Genomic DNA, 14,576 nt, shown 5'->3' with positions numbered 1-14,576 from the left:
AACAATACTGCCAATAAATCCCAGGAAACATCTAACGCCAACAATCAACTCAAAGATTTTAAAAAACCACCCCAAATTGTTGTTAATATTAGCAACTTAAATGACCTATTTGAGCTCATACAAGAAAAGGCAAGTCTAGATAACGTCGTAGTCAAAGCTAACCAAGGGGAAACAGTCAGAATATTTCCCAAAGACAGTGACACTTACAGAAAAATTGTTAGCTATATGGATGAAATTGGTATGCAGTTTCACACTTACCAAATGCTGACAGAAAAAGCACACAGAATTGTAGTAAGGGACTTACATCACAGCACACAAAACAAAGATATAACGGCCGATCTGAAATGTTTAGGCTATGAAGTACTTCACATTCACAACCCTAGTTCAAGGGTTAATAAAGATGAAAAACTCAATATTTTTTTCATTAACATTAAGCCCTGCCCTAATATTAATGAAATTTATCACGTGAAGACCCTTTGCCGACAGAAAATACGGATCGAAAGGATGCGAAAGTCTAGTGAAATTGCACAATGTCGACGTTGCCAGGAGTATGGCCATACAGCTAAATACTGCCGCAGACATCCAAATTGTGCCAGGTGTGGTGAAAATCACCAAACCACACAATGTACACGTCCTGTAGATGCTCTGCCCACATGCTATCACTGTTCTCACGATCACATGGCTAGTTATAAAGGTTGCCATAAGTACCAGGAGCTTCTCCGCAGATCTATGGGGCCTGCGAAGAAGGCGAATCACTTAAATAGGCAGAATCATGGGTTCAACCATAGAGATCAGCAACAGTTTCCTTCCGTGCAGATTAATCGCCGTAAGAGTACTAACCAGTCAACTGAAGATCAGCAACCAACACAACAACACCAAAATATGGTACAGCATCAACCATCTATAGGCCCTGGGGTAAATACAAAAGTATCCTATGCCACAGTAGCAAAAGAATACTCTAATACAACTCCCTCCAAGGATGGACCAGCTCAGCGACGTTTATATAACTTACAAACGCAACAGTTATCGCAGCAACAACGACTGAACACTCAGCAAAATAATTCACTTGACGTCCAAGCATTGTTACAACAGCAACAACAACAGTTCCAAGAATGGCAGCAGCAAATGCAACAACAACAACAACATCAGTTTCTTATGTGGTTGCAACAGCAGCAACAAGATCAGCAACATCACAGAAATCAAACCAATCAACGACTTGAAAAGCTCGAAAGAATGGTATTTGAAATAACCACCATGTTAAAGCAAGGAGCTGGGAATGAACATACCTACCAGCTTTCTAACAACGCTCCACACCCACAATGAATCCACTAAAGATTCTTATTTGGAATGCCAACGGCATTTCAAGAAAAGCTAAAGATATTGAGCTTTACGCGCACAATAATAGCGTGGACATTCTTCTTGTGACGGAACTTAGAATTAAAAGAGGGGATACTGTTAAGATATATGGTTATGCTTTCTATCCAGCATTTAGGCCATCGCAAAATAATAATAGCGTTGGTGGAGCAGCCGTGTTCGTTAGGACAACTCTTCGCCATTTCCCGCAAAGGGTCATAGAGACACGCAGCATACAAATGTCTACAGTAAAAGTAGCTACAGGACTGGGTGACGTGCAGTTCGGCGCCATTTACTGTCCTCCCAGTGTTAGTATCGACGAAAGACAATTTACTGACACAATACGCTCTTGCGGCCAACGGTATATGATTGGTGGCGACTGGAACGCCCGACACTGGCTTTGGGGCGACACCTACAATTCACCCCGGGGGCGTGAGCTAGCGGAAGCCATCTCTATCACTGGAGCTAAGATACTTGCAACTGGTTCGCCAACCAGGTATCCTTATGTACCCAGTCATACGCCTTCCTGCATTGACTTCGCGGTGCATCATGGTATACCAGATTCCCTAACAAGTATAACACAAAGTTGGGATCTGGACTCCGATCACTTGCCTTTGATCATCAGTATTGTGACAGATAGTACCCATGTGAATCCAAGTCCACGATTAGTCAACAAGCACACTGACCCGCTCGCTTTTAGTCAACAACTGGAGAGCATGATCCCGTTGAACATCACGCTAAATTCTGGTGAAGAAATTGAAATGGCTGTTGATCACCTTACGCAAAGTATTCACAGGGCTGCGACTGCATCTACGCCTTCTGTTCCTCGGACAGGCACCCCCTATGGAATATCCCTAACAAGAGAGGCTAGAGAGCTCCTGACACAGAAAAGGAGACTCAGAAGGCGAGCAATCCGATCTCAAGATCCCTGGGACCGCATCTTATGGAACCGTGCTGCAAAACAACTACGAAATGTGGTAAGAGACCTTCGAAGTATCTTTTTTGAGCAGAAGCTGGCTTCTATGGACTATACGGTGGATGCTGGGTATTCACTCTGGAAGTCCACCAAATCCCTCAAAAGACAACCGTTCAGACAGGTACCCATTAGATGCCCGGGAGGTGAACTTGCTAAAAACGAGGAGGAACAGGCCAATTCCTTTGCAAATCATTTGGAGACTAGGTTCACCCATTACCAATTCGCTACAATGGAGCAGAATCGAGAGACGCTTGACAGCCTAGAGATACCCCTACAAATGTCGCTACCAATTAAACCAATCAGGGTTGAGGAAATTGCCGAAGTCATTAAATCAATGCCAATAAAGAAGACTCCTGGCATCGACAATGTCTGTAATGCCACGTTAAAAGCGCTACCTCTCCGAGCCATCCTATACATGGCGAAAATATTTAATGCTATATTTAGGGTGCAGTCCTTCCCAAAGCAGTGGAAAATGGCAGCAATTCTCATGATACATAAGCCTGGGAAACCTGAAGAGGATCCGGAATCGTATCGGCCCATAAGTCTGCTGTCTTCGCTATCCAAGATATGGGAAAGGCTGATTGCCAACAGACTAGGTGACTTTATTAAGGAGCGCCGTATCCTCCCAGATCACCAGTTTGGATTTCGACAGGGACACAGCACTGTGGAGCAGGTTCACAGACTGGTTAAGCACATTATTCAGGCGTTTGACGACTTGGAATACTGCAATGCTGTATTTATTGACATGCAGCAAGCATTTGACAGAGTCTGGCATATCGGCCTACTCTGCAAAATAAAAAAGCTGCTTCCAGCACCATACTATGGAGTCCTGAAATCTTACCTGGAAGATAGGAAGTTCATGGTCAGGGTCAGAAGCACCTACTCAACCCCTTGCTACATGAGAGCTGGAGTTCCGCAGGGCAGCGTCCTCGGCCCGCTGCTCTACTCAATATTTACCGCGGATTTGCCTTGCCCAAATATGCACCATATGGAAGCTCCCAGGAAGGCCCTACTCGCCACTTACGCTGACGATATCGCACTGTTATACAGCTCCAGTTCTTGCACTGAGGCAGCACGTGGCCTCCAAGAGTATCTCAATACTTTGGCTGCATGGTGCAAAAGATGGAACTTAAAGGTAAATCCACATAAGACCATCAATCCTTGTTTCACCTTGAAGACTCTCATTAGGCGCACACCACCCATACAATTTGATGGCGTAACCCTAGAACAACCTCTGCAGGCTAAATACCTTGGGATCACCCTTGACAAACGGTTGACCTTTGGCCCACACTTAAAAGCTGCGGCACGGAGATGCGGTCAGAGAATGCAACAACTGCGATGGTTGATCAACAGAAGAAGCACCATGACACTTAGAGCCAAAAGGGCAGTATACGCCCACTGTATAGCCCCGATCTGGCTATATGGAGTGCAGATCTGGGGTATTGCTGCAAAATCGAACTATAAACGCATTGAGGTCTTGCAAAATCGTGCAATGCGTGCCATCACCAACTGCCCATACTATGTACGTAGCTCAACCCTTCATCGGGACCTTAATCTGCATACAGTGGAAGAACAGATCTCAAGGCACACAAGCAGATACAGTGATAGGCTTAAAAGACACCACAGCATGCTAGCAAGACGCCTACTCCCTGCCAGGCCTCTAAGAAGGCTTAAAAGAAAGGGCTTTGCCAAAACAATTGGACAGCTTTAAAGACCCCCTCGACGTTTGAGACTCTGTTGTTAGTCTTCCCACGATAAGTGAGAAGTTTGGTTATATTATTTATATGTTTAATTGCAATGTTATGGTACTAGTACTGCATGTACGGATTCGTCGCTTTATAATAATAAACATTTAAAAAAAAAACTTACTTCCACGGTATTTTTCTTGAAAACAGCAATGAAAATATACATTCAGAATTGATTTTTATTGCATCCTTCCGTTCGTCGCATTCATAATAAATATATATAATTTAGTTATTTGCAATATATATAAATGTAGCATAATGTGCCTTTGCTGGAGTGAGGGTGAGGAGGAGTAGGAGTGGGGGGAGCAGGAGGAGGAGGAGGAAGAGGTCACGGACGTCAGAGGTCAGGGAGCAGGAGTATTATGTACACACTTCTCGTGCTCTCTCCCACACTCGCTCTCTCCCTCTCTCTCTCTCGCTCGCACTCGCGCGCTTGACTCCGAATTGTACATTAAATAATTAGTGAGTGAGAGAGTTTTGGATCATTAAATGGGAGATTCGATTCGATTCGGTTTGGTTTCGAGTGTTACAAAATAATATTGCATGGGGTTAAAAATATGCTATACGCTATTTGCTATTTGCTAATCCGTAATCCAATATCCATCGTTCAAATATCAGCTATTCCAAAAAATGTCAAGCCATTTTCGATTTCCATTCCATTTCCGATTAGTGAATTAATATCTAAGGGAATGAATATTACATCCATGTTGTGTACTAAGTGTGGGCATTTTCCTTCATGGGGGCTTTAATCTCTACAAATGTGTCCGCGAGTCATCAAACTGGGACCAAAAACGGGACCACATGTTGGGTGCCAGTTTCTTGTCGTCATCGTCATCGCCATCGTCATCGTCATCGTCGTCCTCCGACTCCGGTTGGGTTGGCCTCCCAATCGGTGCATCGCGCTTAATCGATGTGCGCGGCTAAAATGTCTGGGCATTGCGACAGACACCGCAGCCGAGGGCGAACTCCTCGCCGGTGGGCGGATGCATCACATGCAGCGGGCACTCGTCGCCCAGCAGCTGCTTGGCCTTCGGCCCGGCCGGGCACTGGGGCAACTTGACCTTGGGTATGTTGGTCAGTCGCTGGAAATCGTCGTGGCAGGTGTCGCAGAAGTGTGTGGTTCCAAAGCAGAAGAACACCGCCACCGAGCAGCAGTAGCGGCACTTGTACTCCAAGAAATCGGTGCCATGCTTGGGACACATCTGCGCCCGGGCCACATCCGAGCAACCGCCGCAGACCAGCTCCTCCGGATCGAACTTCTCGCCAATTTCCGCGTCACAGCGCGCCTCCCCGCCGTAGTACGCCTTCTGGCACTTAAAGCACACATAGTAGGCATACCGATCCATCGCCAGCTGGGTCATGTTGACGTCCTTGCTGTCCGTGTCCTTTACCACGCCCTCGTACTTGATCCTGAAACGAAGGGGAGGAATGCGCAGGTTCACCAAACGGCTGTAGTTGAAAACCATTGCACTTACCGCATGAGAGCCTTGCGTTTGACATCCTGTTTGAGGCCATTGATCGGCTCCAGGATATCTGCCAGCAGGGGATGCTGGATGTCCGCCTTGCAGATTGGACACAGGGAGAAGCCAAAGGTGATGCGCGGTCCGCTCCAGCGCTTCTCCAGCACCGCCTTGCAGCAGTGAAAGTGGAACACGTGGCCGCACTCCAGCTGCAAAATGGTTAAACATGAATGGAATTTCCTGGGACACAAGCTAGCGTTTCTCGTACATGTATGGAAGGTGCACAGGACAACGCCTCCACGAAGCATATCATGCACATGTCGTCCGCATCCTGGGTGAGCTTCGGATCCCTCAGCTCCTCGGCCATCTCGTTTTCGCGCGCATGGCATACATGCTGCAGGCAAGGCAGACACTTTCGCTCGCCGGTGACTCCTCCACAGGCATGACCACACGGCTTGGTCTTCAGACACGAGTTGGCCGCGTACTCCTGGCACTGCGCGTCCGCACACACGTTGCCGATCTCTAGCAGCCCAGAGTTGCCGGTCAGGCCACAGAAGCGACACCTGCCCACCGCCTCCTGGGGACCCGAGATGATCGTGTGACTGCCATCCCGGAACTCCACCATGGCCTTCAGCGTCTTGGAGTCGGCCAGGGCCAGCAGCCAGAAGAGTTTCGTTCGGCCACAGGACTCATGCAGCTCCACGCGGATGGCCTCCTCCTCCTCCTTGCACACCTGTAATACGAAATGGAACATGTGAGCCTACATGTATGGAATACCAGCTTATGGCTACTCACCGTTCGCTTGTGGGAGCGGGTTTTGCGGTTCAGATGGAGGAAACGATCGCAGTCGCCGCAGAGCGATCCGCAGGTCTCGCACTGGATGATGGCCGCCGTTTCACCGTCGTCATGGTTGCTGCACAACGGACGCGTATCGCACAACTTGGACCACTGACCGGAGGATAGCTTCTCCACGTGATCGCGCTCCAGCACACACAGACTGGCCAGTGCCAACCACAACGTGGAGGTCTTGGTGCAGTGCTCCGGTGAGCGGTAGATCTCCTCCAGCCGGGTTAGATTCAACACGGACTCGGCTATGGCCGCCTTGGTGATCTGCGACCACTTTTCGCTGAGCTTACCCTGCAAAGAGATGACGAAAATCAAGTTACCAGGTTAAGGTACAGATCGATTGGAATTTTGTCATGACTCGAAGCCCATGAAAATGATGAACTATCTTATTGGACATGTGACTCTAAGGCTTCACTTACGCTTGCCAAATCTCTAATGAGACTGATAATGCTCTCCGCCTGCTTGGTGGAAATGACTCCGTTGAGGAACCACCGCTGGTTGAGGTTTCGTTTCGATTCCTTTCTCGGCGGCAAGGCATCGAACTGGAAGGGATCGGTTGCTCCCGGCTCACCGGTGGGTGGTCTGGATCTTAGCTGCTGCACGGAGAGATCTAGGGAGCTGCAGAGTCGCACAAAGGCCGGAGTCTTCTCCTGCTGTCCCGCCTTCAGAGCAGCTCCGCCGTTGCCCGATGAGCTGCCGGACACGCCTCCAGATCCAGATGGTCCCGCTGAGGCAACTGTGGTCTTAACCTTCACCTGCAACTGCAGTGACTTGGCGATGACGGCCAGGAATATATCAAGCAGACCCAGCCGGCTCATATCAAAGTCACTGGCCGACTGATGGGCGATGCTATAATCCGCTGGAGGTAATCTCTGGACTCCCAGCAGCTCTGAAAAGCTCTCGGGTGTTATTTCCGGAAGGATCCGGCGTAATAATGCCGTCACCTGTCGCTGGACCCGATCACTGCCGGTGTGCAGCAGTCCCAGGAGATCCCTGAGCAGGCCATGTTGCTGAGAGAGATACGAGCGACCAACTACGCTGCCCGACAGAGCCAGCACCATGCTAAGCATCTCGAAGCAGTAGGTATCCGGCGCTCGACTCCGCTCCGGCGTACTCTCGCAGCTGGCGGAAGCGGCAGGGGCGGGCGCAAATGGCTCTTGGGGTGACTGCTTCAGGGCGTGCGCCAGGTTGGCCAGCTCCCAGTCCTCCTTGGCTCGCTGCGCCTCCTTGCGGATGGCGTGGACAATGTGGACGATCACCTGCTTCTGCAGGTGCGATAGTTTGCTACGCGAGAACAGAATGCCCACCATGTGCTCCCTGAGATCCAGTGAATCGGCCAGCAGGGAGGTACTGGCGCAGGCTGCTCCGGCACTTGGAGGGCCTATGCCCGCCGAATCCGGTGGCACCAAGTCCGAGCTCACATTACTGATCAGTTTGCCAAACACCTGGCCAGTAATCAATCGGAAAACTCGCAGGGTTTCCGCCTCACAAATCTGCTGCTGGATGCGGGAGGCATGGCTTAAACGCACGTGAGGCTGGTGCTTGTGATCCGAGGGATCCTCCGCGCCCACTGCTCCTCCTATGGGCAGGCCCAGCAACTTGATTTGGCGCACACGCAGCGTGTTCTCCGGTCCATGGAGCTCCAAGCGGAAGTGCGTGCAGCTGTCATCGCAGATCTTCGCCGAAATCCAGCAGCAGGCCTTTGGATCCACATCCGCCGACTTGATTACATTCGTGTCGCCCAGCGACTGGCCGGCATAGAACACCACGTTGAGCACCTTGTTCTGCAATGAGAGTTGCATTAAATCGATATCAAGAGGTATTAGGGATCCATTAGACCCACCTGAATGTCCCGACTGTTGTCGATGTGCACCAAAAGATAGCGACAGGCGTAGTTCAGCTTGGTCAGTGACAACTCGATGATCTTGCACTTGTTGCGATCCTCCTCGTCGCTCTCCCAAAAGGTTTCCGTGGAGTTATCCGTCAGGGATTCCGCCATGGCTGGACGCGATGACACGGTGACCTCGAACATGCCAGCCAGGTCTGTGTAGCAAAGGAGCCGTGCTCCTGCACCCGATGAGCCGCCCGCCGCAACCGGATGCACCTGATTGTGCTCCGCATCGCAGTCGGGTTTGAGTATCGTGGAAACGGCCATGGCGTCGTTCTGCTCATCCGACTTGGACAATATCTTCGAGATGTTTCCAAATACATGCGAGCTATGCAGGAACTGATGATCCGCCTGGCGAAAACGGATGCCAAAGCACTGGATAGCAACCCGCTGCAATGGCGATCCGAGTGGCAGGTGGAGCGTTAAGTCCGCCACGGATTGCAAAAGCACGTGCAGGGACTGGGTGATCAGATGGGCGAATCTGCCGCTGATCTGGGTATAGGCCACTGGATGCTCCAGGGCAGGCTCGGCGGCCTCCTCGCCCCTGCCCTCTGGCTGCTGGCCGCCAGTGGCATTCAGGGAGCTCACAAACCACCACATCAGATCGTGCAGGCACACACCCTGGGTGACACTGCGCAGGAGCCAGTTGAGCGCTTGCAGGGCGTAAATCCTGCAGGCAGCGATCCGCAAGCTCCTTCGCATGGCTGCCCTCAGTCGGTCCAGTTCGTGTTTTTGAGTGATGAACGCCATGGCGGGACGGCTGAGCAGCAGGTTGCCTCCTCCGTTTTGGCCAGCTGACTGGTCAAATCCCAGCGTGCCAGAGGCATGTTCCTTGCCGGTTCCGTCGCCGCTGGCTGTCTGCATAACGGAAACGCTGGCCAGCAGCTTTGGCGGCACCAGGCGACGCAGATGCTCCGAGGGATAGCAAATCAGCAGAGATCCATCGCCTTCGCTGGTGGAGTTGTTCCTGCGCCTGTAAACCACCTTCGGCTGACCCTCCACCGGTGGCACCTGGTGCTGCTGCAGCTGCAGGTGCAACTGCTGCTGCTGCTGGTGGTGCTGCTGCTGTGGGTGGTGCGACTGCGGCTGGTTATGCTGGGCCAGCGATGCCCAGCCCTGGCCCATCGAGTAGCTGCGATGGAACTTGGACAGATTGCCACCACCCACCGCGCCGGCGGCTGCGGTTCCTGGCGCCAGGGAGCCGGAGAGCAGCTCGTAGTTGTTCGGTTCGCAGGACTCGTAGGAGATCTCCGACAGCGGCTGCGGGCGGGTAGTTAAACGGTAGGATTTAGTTGGAAAAGGACTTACTATAGCCATTTAAAACTCACCCTATCGTAGCCATTGTCATTCGAGTTGGGCCCCAGACCAAACATTTCGTATGGCAGATCCTCGTGCCCAGCGGTGCCCAGGCACTCCAGGCAGGCGAAGCTCTCCGGCGCCATCCACACGTTCTCCGGCGCCACCGGTGGGCCGCCCACAAAGCTCTTGCGGAAAGCTCCGCCACCCACACCTGGACAGAATTTGGAGCCACTCAACCGCGCCATACGGCTGCAACGACTGGTGCTCGGCTTCAGATCGGAGTTGCCCAGCTGGTGCTCGATCACCACGGGCATGGCCACCACGGACATTTGCTGTGGAGAGCGCTTGGCGGCGGAGCTGCTGGCGGCCAGGCTGCCTGCTCCCCCGGATGCTGAACTGGAACTGGAGCAGAGCTCCAGCAGGAATGTGGCGTTCTCGCGCATCGTGGTGTACACCTCAGCATTGGCTATCAGTGTGGTGGACTTCACACCAAACAGATTCAGTTCGTTTCCTGCAAGAACGATAAGGATTAGGATTGCAATGGTGCACATAGTGGGCAGCGGAAGACTCACCTTCGGCGGCACTGGACTCCAGCTGACGGGCGGCACTGTTGATGTTGTTGACGCTGCGGCAGGAGGCGAGATAACGATCCCGGCAGGGATCGCACATCAGGAACCAGGACGAGGCACCCTTGCCGCCCTCGCCGCAGTTGCCAGCCCATCCCTCGCAGAAGATGCCCACGGAATTGTAGCCCTTGCCCTTGGCCGATTTACCGCAGCCGGGATGGGCAATCCTCATGTGATAGGTGACGGGCATGGGCAGGAATAGCTCGCAGATTTCGCACCAGCTGCCGTCGTCCTTCTTTTTGCGCTTGCACTTCCTGCCCAGATCCTTCTCCGCAGCGGAACCCTGGTCCGAGTTTTTGCCCTCCTTGCCCTCTGTGTCCGCATCTCCGTTAAGATCTCGACCTCCGGGTGAGAGCAGCCGCGGCTCCCTCTGCTCCAAGGCATTCGACTGTACAATCTGCACGCAGCCGGAGCAGATCTGCTCCCACAAATAGACCAGGCATCGCAGAGCCGGCGGCAAAACGCTCACCATTTCGGGCAGAGCCTGCAATTTCTGGGCCGGATCCTCGCCGGAATTGATGGCTCCGCCAGCACCGCTTAGAAGATTCTTCCGATACTTGCTGCGATTGTGCAGCGAGCAGTTGCCACTCTTAGTGAGCGTTTCCAACGTGCTCGGCCGGATGTTCAGGTAGTTACCCGCATTGGCCACCTCCACGGAGTGCCGCTGCTGGGCCTTCTGCTCCCGCGATAGCTGCAGCCTAGGATCGCCGGCCTCGCCGCGCCGCGTGACCACTGTGGCGCCCTCCTTGGGCAAGCCGGGATGGAACTTGAGGAAACTGGCACAGGCCATGGCATCGTGGACGACGCCTTCGTGCCAGAGGAGGGCTGCAAACACCGCACGGATGCTCTCCGCGAATGAAGGAGGCATGGCCCGCTTGATTGGCCCTATGGCGCTCCGCTTGGCAGCCGAGGAAGCAGTGGAAGCAGTGGAAGTGGTGGCCAGCTGCAGTTCGCTTTGCTGCTCCCCCTGACCCGTCGTCGTCGTGGTAATCTGCAAGAGGCTCAGCTCGTCATCGAAGCCACTGGTTTCGCTGGGCACAACGGCACTCCGTTTGGGCGTATGCTTCGGGGTGGAGAGCAGCGCCGCCGTTTGACTGGCCGAATAGTTGGGTCTCCTCATGCTGGCCAGACTGAATTCCGGATCCTGCTCCTGCTGGCTGCGATTGCCATTGCCGCGTGGCGAGTCCTGACCACCCATCGCTCGCACCAGCTCGCGCACCGACACTCCGCCAAGCGGAGGCGAATGTGACGGCGTTAGGGGTTGGGATCCATCGACAGCGTCGCCCTTGAACCACTTCTGCAGGGCCTGCAACTTGATGGCTCCGCCGCCAACGACGCCAGCTATGGCGGATCCTATGTGGGCGGGCAGTAGTTCAACGGCGGGCAGTGCCTCCTGTTCCGGCTCTCGATCGTCGGCATCCTCATCCAGCACCTGCTCCTGCTCCTTCTCGCGCTCCTCCTGCACTTGGGCCTCCCGTTCCGCGAGATCGATGTGCTTCGCTGGGTAGAGGAAGGGATTGGTGGACTGGTGACCGGCAAGGAAGCGGCCTGTCTTGGCCTTGGCCGGACTCAGCACTGGACTGGGATCCGGTTCTGGTTCGGGACTCGCCTCGCCACTGGCCGACGGAGTTGCAGGCGGTTGCTCCTCCTCCTCTTCCTCGGCCGCCGCGCCCTTCCGCACTGGATTCACCTCCTTGTCGCTGATCGGCTGCAGGAGCATCCTGGCCAGGTGCTGATTGAACTGCAAGCACCACGCCTCCGTCGGATACCAGCCCATGGTGCAGTGCTGCCGTATGGACTCCGTCGATAGGCGCAGCCAGACGCCATCGTCGTTCTCGATCTCGTCGATGAACGAGATCACGCCGCCCACCCGCACCACGCCCACCTGCTCCGACTGCAGCGTGGGATGGGATCGTATCCGCAGTCCCGAACTGTGACGAGCCTGAAATCGGTATTGGGATTAAATGCGATTTAAGCCGATCTTACATAAGAAGGTAAAATTATTCACATATGGGGACTTAGTCATTATCTGACTGCATGCCTTGACCCGGAATATGGAAAAGATATGGCGGACTGTTACCTGAAAGCGACGCAGTTTGCTGGGCGCTTGTGGTCTTCGCTGGGCGCTGGTCCTCTGAGTGGGCGGCGGGAGAATGCCCTCCTTGACGTCCACGCGGTAGACCTCCTCCAGCGGTATGCCATCGATGGTGACCGCCAGGCAGTAGGCGCCCACTGAACTGGGCGTCCACTGGACACTGAAGGTGCCATCCTCCATGTCCTTGGCGTTGAGCAGCTCCGTGACGCGCGTTTGCACCGGACTCGCATAGCGCAGCTCCTCGAACGAATAGTTGGTGTAGGGCTTCATGAAGGTAATCGCCTTGAAGACCATCTTCTCCTTGGAGGTGGGCTCGTAGTTGAGGCGCGGTGGTGGCGCCATTCCGCCCCAGCCCCAGGTGTCACCGGAGGCGCGACGCATCCAAAGATTCGGACCGGGTGCCGATACTCCGGCCGCCGATGTGCCGGACGGTCCCGTTCCGGTGGCACTGCCATTCGGACCCGAACCCGTGGGTATCGCCTTGATTTCCACCTTGAGTTCCGGCACCAGAACCGCATCCCCATACTGATCCCGTATGGTGACCGTCACCTGGGAGGGCCAACCGTAGCGCAGTGGCTCCGTGATGGTGTTCAGCTCACATCTGGAGGACAAGGCGGAGAATTAATGGGGAATACAGTATTCCTATATTTTGGGATTGTGGACATGGGCTTGGGCAACCTACTTATTGGGATCCAGTCTGGACTCCGGCTGCAACCAGGCGGCCAAACGGGCGCCCGACGATCCTGGCGCCCCGCTGATAAAGTCCTTGAGGAACTGCCGCTCATTTGACTGCGATCTGGAAAGATAGATGGAAATGCCAGGTAATATGAATAAAAATACGATGTAAAACATACATATGCAATTGAATTGGTATAGAGTTTTCATAAGTTTGCATACGGTATATTTATTATTAGATCATCAATTACATCACTTCAGTCATTTAAATAGCACCAATGCTTAAATATGTGATAAAAGCGCAGTGAAACGCATTTTATTGCATATTTTGTATGTATTTACCTTTGAAGTCAACAAATGCTTATTTTCCAACTAACGCAATAATGTTGTAGAAGTATAAGTGGCCATGTTCCAGTCATGCTTTTCGGCCCGGTCAAGGGTCAAGGGGTGAGGGGTGAGTTCCCGAACTGAACAGGTAGAATCGCGGTGCCCGCAAATCCCATACCATCCCATCCAATCCAATCAGACGCACAGCATCAAAGTTGGACCGCCGGGTGACCTGCGGTTCGCAGGCGGAAGAAGTGCAGCACGTAGGGCGACTGGAAGTGGGGGGGGCTGGCTGGAAAGGGTCGAAGGGCACGTAACGGCACAGCGGGCGGTGCACGTGTGCGATTGACTGGACAGGCACACTCACGCACAAGCGTGTGATAAAATAAAAGGACGTCGAATTTAACACTCACGCATCGGAACAAAAACGGGTCGAACTATCAGTTATAACTCTTATCTTTGTAAATTGGCCCACTATCTAATCTTGTGACGTTCAGCTGTGTGTATGTACACGTAAATGCGTAATTGTGATTCACGGTCTCCGCCAATATAAGTATGTATGTATGACGTACATGACTTCTAGAGAGCGTAGAACGGTTTGAAATGGAGCTTGACAAAGCTTGTTCAAACGCCCAATGTTCAACAGGTGACTCCGCTTTGGAGAATTGGGTGGAAATTAACGGTGGTATTTTTGGGTGAAAAGGGGGAAATGGAAAGGAGATGGGGAATACAACCGAAATGCACGCAAAGCTGCGTACACACATTTTTATTTACATAAAACGCAAAAAAAAACAATACCAAAAACAAAACAAATACAAATGAAATGGAAATGGAAACGAAAATGAAAAATGGGTAATGCGTAATGGGAAACGAAAAGGGGAATGGGAAAAGTGGAGTTTTAGTGTTCGAATGAAAATTATAATGTCAGTTGGGGGTAACCCCAACTACAGCACTGTAGCACTCAACCGCGTGGATGCGACCCTGCACTTCAGGGCGAATATAAAAACAAAACAAACCCGATAAACAGGGGGAAGAAAGAACGAGGGGCAAAGATAGAGAGATGGAAACAAGCATAGGGCAGTTGTGTAAAATTAAGTATGTGTGCGTGTGGTACCTGTGGGAAATACGTTTCCACTGTAATTTACCCCTTCTCGCAGTCCTCCTCCTCCGCTCTCCCCCTGAAACCAACGCCCATCAGCCCATACTCAAGCCTACACTTAGAGGAACATTTTGCATGTTTTTCTGATAGTCCAGACTTTGACATGAGCCCATAAGTGCTTTTTGGA

The 14,576-nt window shown here is 52.5% G+C and overlaps 1 protein-coding gene and 1 long non-coding RNA gene across 2 annotated transcripts in view; both read right to left on the bottom strand.

Moving 5' to 3' along the window:
* Positions 1 to 4,235: 4,235 nt before the first annotated feature.
* Positions 4,236 to 14,576, bottom strand: part of LOC6550644 (E3 ubiquitin-protein ligase highwire) — a 43,697-nt gene continuing 33,356 nt past the window's right edge. The window contains exons 14-23 of the mRNA XM_001978096.3: positions 12,971 to 13,084; positions 12,274 to 12,889; positions 10,140 to 12,135; positions 9,597 to 10,078; positions 8,224 to 9,528; positions 6,800 to 8,164; positions 6,330 to 6,671; positions 5,803 to 6,267; positions 5,550 to 5,743; positions 4,236 to 5,484 (exon numbers count right to left, since the gene is read on the bottom strand). Of these exons, the coding sequence (XP_001978132.2) occupies positions 4,995 to 5,484; positions 5,550 to 5,743; positions 5,803 to 6,267; positions 6,330 to 6,671; positions 6,800 to 8,164; positions 8,224 to 9,528; positions 9,597 to 10,078; positions 10,140 to 12,135; positions 12,274 to 12,889; positions 12,971 to 13,084 (7,369 nt within the window). The 3' untranslated portion in view covers positions 4,236 to 4,994. The remainder of the gene's footprint in view (positions 5,485 to 5,549; positions 5,744 to 5,802; positions 6,268 to 6,329; positions 6,672 to 6,799; positions 8,165 to 8,223; positions 9,529 to 9,596; positions 10,079 to 10,139; positions 12,136 to 12,273; positions 12,890 to 12,970; positions 13,085 to 14,576) is intronic.
* Positions 13,526 to 14,100, bottom strand: LOC113564537. Its single transcript, XR_003408079.1, has 2 exons — positions 13,863 to 14,100; positions 13,526 to 13,787 (listed from the first exon to the last, which is right to left on the bottom strand). It is a non-coding gene; the product is annotated as an uncharacterized LOC113564537 (long non-coding RNA).

Source organism: Drosophila erecta, unplaced genomic scaffold (genome assembly GCF_003286155.1).
Source record: "Drosophila erecta strain 14021-0224.00,06,07 unplaced genomic scaffold, DereRS2 tig00000126-arrow-pilon, whole genome shotgun sequence".
NCBI classification, from domain to species: Eukaryota; Metazoa; Arthropoda; class Insecta; order Diptera; family Drosophilidae; genus Drosophila; species Drosophila erecta.
Note: the sequence above shows the minus strand (reverse complement) of the source record. Positions and strands in the feature narration are given on the sequence as shown.